Source organism: Ostrinia furnacalis, unplaced genomic scaffold, assembly GCF_004193835.3.
Source record: "Ostrinia furnacalis isolate ACB-3 unplaced genomic scaffold, ASM419383v2 OfSCF5405, whole genome shotgun sequence".
Classification (NCBI taxonomy): Eukaryota; Metazoa; Arthropoda; class Insecta; order Lepidoptera; family Crambidae; genus Ostrinia; species Ostrinia furnacalis.
The window spans coordinates 416755-429141 of NW_021135644.1; the positions used below are offsets into that span (position 1 = coordinate 416755).

A 12387-nucleotide genomic window follows, 5' to 3' on the forward strand; every position below is an offset into this window, starting at 1 on the left:
TTTGATAACGTTTTTATAAGTATTACTCGCTGTAGCTAAACGTGTCATATGTACAGTGTAATTTATGTAATTTTACTGAAGCGTTGATTAACATTTAATAACAGGCCCATATATTTGTGCCATTTTTATCACCTAATTTTGCTTTATGTTTAGTTCATAGTTATTTTCCTTAACAATAAACAGTTTTATGTAAGCATGTTTTTCCTTTAACAGACAATGTATGAATTATTGAATGCATTGACTATGTGTTACATTATGTAAGAAAATTGACATGAAATGGCAAGCTATAAAACAGATTTTTTTGTATTTTAACCCTTATTCAAATAAAGGTAGATATATTACCACTTCGTTTACTTTTAAAAAAGGATCCTAATTTTCGATATGGTGATACTTAAAGATATCGTGGTCACGTATTTATATTTTTAAATATATTTTTTTACTTATCTATGCCATTTTACAACTTTTCAACGTCATTTGTCACTGTCAGGTAATGTCAAAGTCAACCTAACGGTTTTGGTGTGAAAAATTTCAAGTTTTTAGCGCGCGTTTTTGGTATTTTTGAAACTTTGTTCTACGAAAATTCTGATAAGTGTTTTTTCGATTCAAAATCCTAAACTATAACATTTATTGTATAGTCTCACTTATAGGCAGCGTCTGCAATTGATTTATTCATATAGTTTAGACATTTTAAAGAAGTGGTAAATAGTTTACCACTGTCCGATCCCGTCTTGACAAAAGTTTGAAGATATATAAAAATAACTGTTGTTTTTTGTATGTGCACAAATAAAACTAAATAAATATTTGGAGAAATTTTAAGTTATTTTGATAACTGTTTACGTAACGTTTTGACATTACGTAATTAGTGAATTTATTGTTAGTTTCAGACTCAAGGTAAGCATAATAATTGTAAGCATAATGACCAATATTAATAAATATTATTTTTATAAAAACAATATTATTTCATTCCCAAAATATTTAATAAAATATAGGTAGAACCAAGAGGAAGTCACTAGTCAAGAACCAAAAATAAACCAAAACGGACAATGGTAACTATTTTACCACCAACATTGAATAATTTGTAGTCATGAATGGATAATGGTAAATTATTTACCACCCAAAAAACTACCCCTTCCCCTATTTTTTAATAAATTTTGATCAAAAATATGAAATAAGTGACCCACAATTACCCAAAATCCATTTCAACTTTGTAAAAAAAATGCATACCAGCTCGCATTTGAATAAGGGTTAATACAAACACACAGGATGGAAAAAGCAGGTCGGCAAAAACTATTATTATTGTAACAACGATGTAGAATTAACATATTCTAGGAAAACAGGAATCTGTGTATTTCATTAAGCAGTATCAAAACGAAATTAAAACGCTAGGCTCAGTTTCCGGAAAAAATACATAAATTCATTTTTTGCCAACCTGCGCACTCTGTATAACGCTGCTCGGAGTTCCAGTATACGTAACGAGGATCCTGGAGCCATGCCAGCGGTGTCATACAGACCTTTTACTTCGCAGGGAAACTACAAATTGGCTACAATCAGATTTATTAATGTTCCAACATAGAAGCACAGTATGGTACGTGATCACACAAGGAGGCACACTCGTGCCACAGTTACTCCTCCACTCATTGTACATTCAACGTTATACTCGAAAATATTTTAGATTCCAAATATTCATATTTACGACTAAATAATAACTCGCTACTGGACTCGACGTCGAGATATTCGCTATTTCCATTGTAACTAAAAGTCAGTATCTCCCGCTCGCCTTAGCGAGTGAAAAAAGACAAGATACCGCGATCAAACTAAAATATTTTAAAAAGCATTTTCAATTTGCAAATCGCTGAACATAGCTCGATGTAGTCCCGTCCTTTTTCATTTATTAAAAAAAATGGGGAGAAATAGGACTGAGTTCTAGTTGTAAAGATAGCTGACATCTCGGCACTGAGTCCTCTGTATGGGGAGCACGCAGCCGGCCGCGGGTCCGCGAGAGTGAGATCAAGTCGGGCTCGGGGCCAGCGCCAGGCGGACCGACGACCGACCGCGTAGAGTCGCAAGCACAATTTTTGCCTTTCCAGTTATTAAAACAGCTATTCGCGTCGCACTTCTGTGAAAACTATATCTATTTACTCATATTCGTTATTATTTAGTCTTACAATACAAAATTATCCCTTGTGCACGGAATACATTATCACTTACTTTGAACAACGTTCATGGAAAAACACTTGTACTGTTCTATTAAAATACCATCTCACCATTAATTTAAATAGATTGTTAGGGAAAATAAATATCTCACTCTTAAGGAAATGCTTAGCTTTTTCAGTGTACAGAAAGGTATATAAAATATTTTTTACAAATTGAGCTCTTGAGGTCGTGTCAGCACTGACTCGGCTCGGGCTCGGACCCGAGTGTCTCAAAAAGGCAAGATTCCGATAATAGGGTACAACAATAAAATACAGGGGTCAGAGGACGGATTGTCTCAAGGCAAAAAGGCTGCCCGCAGTACTCGAGTTAAGAATCAGTTCATAAAAATAACTTTATTTTTTTAGGATTTCGTGTCAAAATTGTTGAAGGGTTTCTCCGCCTCTATCCAACTGTAATCGTCTTCAAAAGCTGGCGTGGCTATGATAGTATTGTTTAGTATCCACGCCAGCGCCGCGCATCGAATCAATGTCTGACAGGAGCCCGTAGCGAAGGCCTAGGTCGCGGGACGCGCTGCCACGAGAGCTAATTGACTCGTACAGTCGCTTTACTGAAATAGCTAATGTAGTAATACTTTCTATTCCTATAACATTATCATTATTTAGTCTAGGTTTACTACAGATTTCATTTGGCAAATTTCACGAAACAAAATTGATAATATTTTGTCGTGTCGCTAAAACAAGGTGTTCATCATTATTATCTATGTCTATCGACACGACAATATTCACTGACCAAACAAGCTGTATGAAAATTACGTAGATATGTGATTTTTTCCAGTAGTAACAAAAATATGTACCGCATGATAGTGCTTATAGTTACAATTAATAAGTCTACATACTTGTCTCACTATATTACAATTTTAATATACAAATACATACATAAATTATAACATTTGCTCAGGCACCTAATAAAATTGTTACAAATCTACAGTTTAGCACGAGAATTTAATTTAGTTTTTAGATAAAAACATTTTTTTTAATTCAACTCAGAAACGCGGAGTGGTGGTCGCTCCGGTCGAAAAGTAAGTCTCTTTCAACACAAATAAAATGTGAACGTTTCAACACTTACCTCCTAAAGGGAAACAAATTACACTATCTTACAGTTTATTTACAATTACACAAGTCTCCTTCGAGAGGCAATCTCTGTCTTGACGACTTCGCACACCGACAGTCAACTTTATAAGAATCCAACATTTGTAAGAACTTTTAAAACTCAGATATACGTAAGTAATCGATATTCGCAAGAACGACGTCGTCAAGACTCAAAACAACCCTAAAATAATACTCAAAAATAAGAACTAAAATACTAGTAGAGCTCACACATCACACAAAAACTTTTTTTAGTTAAACGAATTAAAAACCATAAGATACCTTAAATTTATCAAAAAAGAATAAGGCAGATTTTGTTTCAGAATAGAAACTGAAGGTGTGCTAAAAGTTTGGCTTGTATAATACTGGGAAATGTTACTTTTATTTCAGATATTTTCTACTTATATAAAATACCAGGAAAATGTTTCAGATCGGATCGAAGTCATAATGAGCACAGGCGGTAAAAGTGAAAATACCCTCATGCCGCAGTCCCTGGGGTCTTCGGGTCGGTAATTACAATCTGTCATGCCTGCCTACCCACCATGTTATAGATTCAAAGCAATTTTAATGGAGTTTATCGAATAATAACTTTCATTTGTCAAAAAATGGCGGACGTTGATAGGATTGGTCAACTAAACTACAGTAATTAAACAGTTATGAAGATTACTCAACTAATTACGGTCCGATTGACTTGTGATTTCATTTGAAAAATTATAATATTTTCCATTATACTCAAATGACAATGCAGCAATCACGGCCATTATAGCTGATACGTTGCGGAATATAACCAAAAAATCATTTATTTCAGGAAAATTATGCGTCCCGTGATCATATCTGCATGCCGCGACACAATAATTTGCCTTTCCATATAACCAAAATAACCATGCTATATGAAATTGTGCCTTTAACAATAGCTGTTTCAGGGTCAAGTTGGCCCCGTGTCGTGTCGCTTCAATTTTCGTTTCGATTCCTTTACGTTTCCATCCCTTTATGCTTCGTCCTATCTCCAGAAAATAATTTGTTTCTGAAGAGCCTTTTGTGCCCTACCTTTTACGTAACATCGCTAGTCGCTAAGCGGTATTACAGCTCGTCGATATAATTATTTATTGTGATTCTACATCTTGTCTGTGGGTCGTAGTCAAGTTTTTGTGATGATTCGGATGCAGCGTCACTCAACTTGGCCTTAACACTTGTTACTCGGCTTCGATTAAAGCAATTTAACTTTATAATTACCCTCATACAGACTAGTAGCGCTTGTGTTATGAATTATTACGGCCCAATTTCAAGTTAGTTTGGTTAATGCACGGCTAACGTTAGTTTGGGCATTTTTGTTGTCAACGAACGGCCTTGAACGTTTGGTAACGAAGAACAAACTAAAGTTTGGTTGAGATAGAAAATATTTGGAACGCCAACATCAGTGTTGTGAAATGTTTTCTTATCTGTACAAGATGTTCAGTACTTTGGCATTTATTTATTTTTATAAGGCCACGTAGAAACTAGCCAAAACTTTTGAAATGTTGTTAAATTAGCATAGCAACCAGTTTCGAGATAAAAGATGCCTAAAATATCGCTTAAGGAAGAATCATATTATCAGCTGTATTATTCTCACTATAAAAGTAAATAACCAATTTAGGGAACTCTCCCTTTTCTTTAGCGGGGAGAATGTTGGAATAAAGTTACAGCAAAATTACCTAGCGTTTACCATGCTCTGACGTCACACTACGTGGGCGTCGAAAACAATACTCAATGGTTATTTCATCAGAGCAGCTAAGCAAATACAATGTTTGCTTTCGAGCTTAAAATCTTTTGTCTGGACCGTTTAATTTGCAATTTAATAACATTGCCTAGGTTCGGGCGTTGATAATTTAAAATAGATAAGATGAGTATTTTTGTCTGCTAGCTGTGTTTACGTTGCTCATCAGTCGTGTTAGATTAGAATGTGGATATCAATTGCCTTGACCTTTATTAATTTTAATAAATATTTGTCAATAAAGTGTTATCAGTGGTCTGGCGTGATTCCGTCTAATTATCACGTTAAATTTCACGATACTCTTATCGAGAGCATTCCAAAAGAAGATGGCCGGGCAAACTATTCTTCATGTGGCATAATTTCCTAAGCCTCAGAATATTTTAAGGTCTACAATAAGACAGATCTACAGCTTCTAGCTAAATATAATAATTCAGGCAATCTACATCAGTATTCAGTCGCGTTTTTCCCCGAAAAGAGCTTTAGAACATTACCTAGAATTATTTTTACTGGATTGTAAAAACCTAAATTATGTTCTTACATTTCGTGTTTTATAACTTGAAATCCGACATCGCTCGCGAAGCCCGAACATCATAAAGGCATTTTATTAACCCATTCTAGACCTAATATCAGAATATGAGTTATGGTAGACAGACCACTTAGTACTGGTACAGAATAGATAGTTACTAATAAAGAACTTGCATTGTCCAAGGTCACTTGATAAATAGCTGATAATAAAATGCAATCTTGGTGGCAGCTTTGTTAGGTGCTAAAGAAATTAAAAGCCCTGTCATTACTCACTATGTTCTGTCTCCGTCGTAGATATGATTTTGAAAGATAGCGAGAGCCGCGTTGTGCAAATATTGCGGCAGCCCTTCTGTTGTTAGTTTGTATTGATTTGTATCGTTAACGATACGACCTAGCAGCAGGGTGCTAGTGTTTTTTCGCGCGACGGAATCTTGGTACCAGGGTCATATAGATTCATCAATAAGAGTTTAAAGTGATAGCATATTTGTTATTTGACGTCAAATATCTTCCACACTCAGTCAATAGAGAAAATTCAAAACAATAACTAAATGAATCCGAACTGAATCCATACTTTCGCAAGGAACTGTGATCATCGTTAGCAGAGGTGGAAGTTTTTAAGCCGTTGTAAATGAGTCAACAAGTAGCTGGTAAACATATATTATCAGCTACACACCTCTATTGCGTGTTTAGCGTTACTTTTTCTTACATAATTTGCTTAATTATATTGCCTAGTGAATGAGTACGATTATAGAAAAGGGGTGGGTTAAAAATAACGGCCTACAGCCTGAAGAAATGGAAGGGCTTCAATGCTCAAGGATTAAGGAGTGAGATTCACTCCTAATAAAAAATATAACTTGACAGTCTCGATGTTCCAAATTATTAAATTTAGCTATCGAGCTTATAGCTTAACTTGGCTTAGTGTTAGCACCAAAAGAAAATAGGCAAGTTAAGTGGCTACAAAGGCCTCATCATTAAGTAGCTGTAGACCTCGCCATAAGTCGAAGTGTTATTGATTCGTAGCTATAAAGAAGTATTCCCAAGTTAAATAAATTATTCATACTTTTAGTGGTTTCACGCGATACTTCACAATACAGCGGTAAGTTTTGGCACTTTTGGCAGCATTACGATTTTGGTGGCCTATGTCACTGCCAAGCTGAACAGCTGTTTTATGTTGGGGGTTTTTCAAGTCCTACTGAAGGACTTTTTATTACTTGAGTCGTCAAACGAGGGGAAAGTTAGTATGGTTTTATAAAAGCTTTTGAATATACAAATGTCTAACGTTTTATTGTTATGGAAGGTGAAGGTGAACGTGAACTTCTGGAAAGTCAGGTCAAACGATTGAACATATCTCAAGTATAAAAGCACTTCATGAATTGGAAGTCCTGACAAAAATATCCACAACACGCAGTTACGTCAAAACAAAAGACCGTCGCGAAAGTATTTTATTGACTCAGCACCAGAAAGCTGAGATACTGCATCACTCGGGCGCATGCAACAGCGCCATTAAACACGAAAGGCAACCCCAACAAAGACAGAAACACCCGTGACCCCGTTATTATGGACCCACATTCGCCGCGTTCAGTAAGGAGTCTCCAAATTTATGGGCTCGCGGAACCGAGTGCCAGGACGTTCAGTTTGGCGTGAGATACGGCGCTACTTGACTATATGGTTTCTTGTCAGCTAACTGAAGGACATTGCTGTAAGGCTATAAACGTATAAAACATTTTAGGCCTTGCTGGTTTAGAGATTTACGCGAACTTAAGAGCTTAATTTCTGAACCTTTTTGTTATTAGCGTAACTGGAATTGTATTAAAACTTAAGGTTTAGTAATATTAAAATAAAATGCCTAATTAAAAAATGAACAATTAGGGAAGGCAAATCCTGCATCATGACACTAATAGAGTTAATCATTCGTTAGAGTTATTCTAGCAGACAATTGAGGCAGTTAAGGATGCATAGTATGCCGGCGTCAAACTTCGAACTTGTCAGGATCGTCATAAAGATAGTTGGACTTTATGGAACTAATTTAATAGAATGGGGAGGAATCCCACGCATTTTAGCATTTTCTGCTCTAATAATTATTGCCATACTGGCTATTAATACCTTGATCATTCAAATACAGCCTTAAAGGCAAAAAAGTTAGAGGTCAAATCATGACTAAGCACACTGAATGTATAGCCAATATTTCCATTAAAATTTTGTATTGCCATTGAACTGTTTGATAAAACAGATATTCCTGGTTTTCCTTATTTAAATTATGTTAAGTTATAAACAAATACATCTGCAGGTTCAGTTCTACAGAACTGTACCTACCAACATAGGTAGGTTGAAAATAAACAAGAATAAAAGATAAGAAGTGAGTGTGGAGGCCAATGCCCCAGTAGGGGGAGCTGTAAAGTGGATGTCATTATGAGTATATTTGCACTGTGAGAACTAAGTTTTTGTTTGTTATAGTCATTTGCATATTTTTTTGAATAAATCATTCTAAATTATTATATTATTGAGTTTTGTTTATATCTTTTGAGTCCAAAATTATACAAGCCAAATCATTTTGCTTTTAAAAACTATATTTAATTGAAAAAAAATCTATTTGGAAATTAAAAACTAAAACTTCATAAGAACCAATACTTTTATGCTTCCAATCTCTTTAGATAAAATAATTTAGCTATTTTGTAGGTACTTCTGGTAACCATTTTCCTATAAATATACATAAATATAAAGTAATAGTAGTTTTTTAATTTCACTTTGTATTGCTTATCATACAAGCTTTAGAAGTTTTGGCCGCAAAACACATCTTTAAAATACAATATGTATACAACTCGTATTTAAATGGACACGGCTAAATCTAGGTTCAGATTTTAAAATACCCTATCATGATGATGTGAAGATGTCGCTTTTTATGTTTACGATTACATCAATTCCATGCAATTGATAAAGTCTTTAAGTGTTACACTAGTCGTGATCAAAGCATGACTCACCGATGCAGATAAATTGAATATAATCAATACACCAAAACTGAGATTGTTGTGTGATGCTCGGCTCGAAATACGAAACAGAGGACTCGTAAGACGATTTCAATGATTTTAATCCGACAAAATATGTACAATCGAGTCGAAAGTATTACAAAAACAGTCGTAAAGCTTAAAAAACACCAAGCGTTAGGAGACGCGGGAATGTAACGGTGCGGATCGAATCGGATTCGGAACTCACTCACTCGAGTCGGCTTCGGTGCCTCACTGAGAGTCAGACGCTGGCCGCGCGGCCGGCCGGGGCCCGCAGCTAGAAGGCCGCGGCCTCCGGCGCCATCAGCGGCGACAGCGGGCCCGCCACGCGCCGCCCGCGCTCCACCTCGAAGCGCAGCTCGGGCGACGCGCGCCGCACGCCCGCCGCGCCGTCCTCCGGCAGGAAGGCCGCCACCAGCAGCGCGCAGATCACCAGCAGCGCGCCCAGCACGAACGGCGGGCCCGGCACCACGCGCGCCATGCGCTCCTGCTCGCGCGCCGAGCCCGCGTGCTCCTCGTTCAGGTCCACGTGGAACAGGTAGAAGATCACGCCGAACATGGCCGGCCCCAGCCCGTTGCACAGCCCGCGCACGCCCGTCACCATGCCCTGCACCACGCCCTGGCGGTCGGCGCGGCTGTTGACCGACACGTAGGCGCTGATCGCCGGGTACGTCACCGAGCCCAGCGCCGCCAGCACGCCCGCCGCCCACATCATCCACGTGCGGCTCCCGAAGCCGTACCACATCAGCTGCAGCATCTCGAACAGCAGCCCCACCATGATCGTGTGCTTGGCGCCCAGCGACTTCATCAGGTCGCCGAGCACCACCTGCACGCCGATGCTGAGCACGCCCACTATCGCGATGAAGATCGCCACTTGCACCACTCCGAAACCCATCACCAGTTTGAGGTACACGAATATGCACGAGTACTGTCCCGCCTCCGGCAGGTAGGACAGGAACACCGCCACGCACAGCATCAGCACCGTGCGCTCGGCGCCGACCTTGCGCAGCGCCGCGAACGGGTCGGCCTGCTCCCAGCTGATGGCGGGCCCCCAGCCGCTCGGCCGGACCTTCTCCGGCAGGCTCTCGGGGACCGCCACCATGATGAAGAACACGTCGAGCACCGCCACGGCCGTCGCGGCCGCCACCACCAGCGCCTCGCCGTAGCGGTCCATGAGGTAGGCGCCGAGCGCGGGCGAGATCACCATGCTGGCCGCGAACGTCGCCGACACCAGCCCGTACGCGCGCGAGCGCTCCGCCTCCGTCGTCACGTCGGCCACGTACGCGAACACTATCGAGAATGTCACCGCGAAGACGCCACTGATGCTTATCATCGCGAAGAACCACCAGGTGTTTATTGTCATCAGCGGGATGGGCGCGCACGTGAAGAACACCGTCACCAGCAGGAAGAACTTGCGGCCCCACACGTCCGAGAGGGCTCCGATGAGAGGCGCAGAGAGGAATGACAGAATGCCCTTGATGCCCATTATCAAGCCGTTCATTAGGAACGTGTGATCCGGGAACGTCGCGTTCAGGACCGATATTATCGGCATGGTGAGCAGGCCCCACGCGAAGAACTCCAGAAAGATGACCACGAGAGCGTGGAAGACCGAGGGCTCCCCGATACCCGACATTGTCATAATCCCGTCTCTTATCACAGTTTTTCTGTTTCGTATCACCATTTCTACTTCAGTTTTGGTGGTCTTCGTGGGCGTCATTTAAAATTGAAATTGTATTTTCCTACAAAACTACTTATATTAGACACATTATGAAAACCTAAGCACTACATGGAGGAAAACTTGATTTTACACAAGCAAGCAAGTAGAAGCAACGTCAAAAATCCACTGGAAAATTGAAAAACAACTCAATATTCGTGTTGCCATATTATGATTTTGGATTTCAACTAAAATCTTTATGACGTATCAAGTCAATGAGTAATCAACAAAAAAGCGTCAGTTAATGATTTTTTTAATCATACTGCGTCCTTAATAATCACTATCACTTACCACACTGTTTCTAATTACATACCTTCATAGGTTCTAAATAACTTTAGGTCAAATTTAAGTTACGATATACGACGTGATTACGTGATGGTCGTGATCTGTCTTAATTTTATTTCTACCAATCTATCTTTGAGTTCCTTAAACTGGCAACATTTACTGCAGATAGACCATAAACAAAAATGAAACCACAGATAATTAAACTACTTTTGTACTTTTTTTTAGTCATACAATAATTTGTTGTTAGATTTTTTTTAATAATTTACAAAAACATAAGTAAATTAATAAAAAATCTTAACTGTATTTTTAACTTGTTTTATTAATTTAAATTAGAAACAGACTTTCTGAAAATGACGACTTGAACTTTTTTTTTTGTGACTTCCACAAATCTGTCATGAACTGTCATCACTGTCAAACTGCAAGGAAGGAGGCGTCAACGAAACCGATTTTCTCCTTTTTTCACGTATAAATTGAATACTACAATGGTAAGAAAGATTTTTAGGATTATAAACCAATAGCTATTTGCATTATCCTCATGTGATAATTTTTTTCCTTCATTATTTTATAGATTCGTTTCATTTTAATCCAAAACCGTGCGGGGAAGACTCGGTTGGCGAAGTGGTACATGAATTTCGATGATGATGAGAAACAGAAGCTTATCGAGGAAGTTCACGCCGTTGTGACTGTTCGTGATGCTAAGCACACCAATTTCGTTGAGGTAAGATGGCCGCAAAAACTGTTTACATGATGAAAATTTTATTTGTTGTCACTCATAGAAATTGTCGGTTTTCAGTTTCGAAATTTCAAAATCGTATACCGCCGATACGCGGGGCTGTACTTTTGCATCTGCGTGGACGTAAACGACAACAACTTGTGCTATCTGGAGGCGATCCACAACTTCGTCGAGGTGCTCAATGAATACTTCCACAATGTATGCGAGTTGGACTTGGTTTTCAACTTCTACAAGGTAAGAAAACTCCTTCAATTCCGTGCTTATTTTTTATTCTTCGGCATTTGTGTGAGATTTTTATTATTAATCCTGTTTCTAATGTATTTTAGGGCTGATTTTTCAATCGTCAGATAACTTAACTGAAGAATAAGTTTGGCACATTGACAGTTTCAGTATGGGAAATATGTCAAAATGACAAGCTTATTCTTCAGTTAAAAGATATCTGACGATTGATAAATCAGCCCTTATTGCAATAAACAAATAATTAGATTTTTGCAACATCTAAACATTAAAATGAATGTTCAAAAAATCATTAGCTACCTAAACCTGTTATCTCTTATACTAACTACAAGTTTTAAGCGAATAAGTTATAACTGGTATTATTATCTATTTCCAGGTATACACAGTGGTTGATGAAATGTTCCTGGCTGGCGAGATAAGGGAGACCTCACAAACTAAAGTCCTGAAGCAGCTCCTCATGTTGAACTCGCTGGAGTAAACACAGACAAACGGAATGCAACCTGGTTCTAATGTAGGGGATCTTTTGCGTTGGATAGACAATACTCATGGATTACTAATGTTTGGCCAAAAAACGTTTCCCAAATTATCACATCGCAAACAACGTATCGCAAATTTTCATTTGGCAAATTCTCATTTGGCAAAGCAACTTATTGCAAACTTTTAATTCGCAAATGTTGTTTTTGGCATATTATTGTTTAGCAAATTATTGTTTGGCAAAGTATGGTTTGCCAAATGTTTCATTAGGCAAAAATATTTCACGATAAACTATTTACAAAATAATTTAATTGGTGCATAGAATCGATACAAATTAGCTTGTTTAGTGGGTAGTTAATATAAAATTT

General features: G+C 38.5%; 2 protein-coding genes across 2 annotated transcripts; one reads left to right on the plus strand and one right to left on the minus strand.

Annotated features, from left to right (window-relative positions):
• Positions 1 to 1568: 1568 nt before the first annotated feature.
• Positions 1569 to 10759, minus strand: LOC114361097 (hippocampus abundant transcript 1 protein). The gene has a single exon (XM_028316025.1). The coding sequence runs from the start codon at positions 10291 to 10293 to the stop codon at positions 8854 to 8856; it is 1440 nt and encodes a 479-aa protein (XP_028171826.1). The 5' UTR covers positions 10294 to 10759; the 3' UTR covers positions 1569 to 8853.
• A 218-nt stretch (positions 10760 to 10977) lies between these two features.
• AP-2sigma (adaptor protein complex 2, sigma subunit) lies at positions 10978 to 12121 on the plus strand. The gene is made up of 4 exons (XM_028316026.1): positions 10978 to 11060; positions 11144 to 11293; positions 11369 to 11542; positions 11922 to 12121. Exons 1-4 carry the CDS (start codon positions 11058 to 11060, stop codon positions 12021 to 12023), a joined length of 429 nt encoding a protein of 142 aa, XP_028171827.1. The 5' UTR covers positions 10978 to 11057; the 3' UTR covers positions 12024 to 12121.
• The last annotated feature ends 266 nt before the right edge of the window (positions 12122 to 12387 follow it).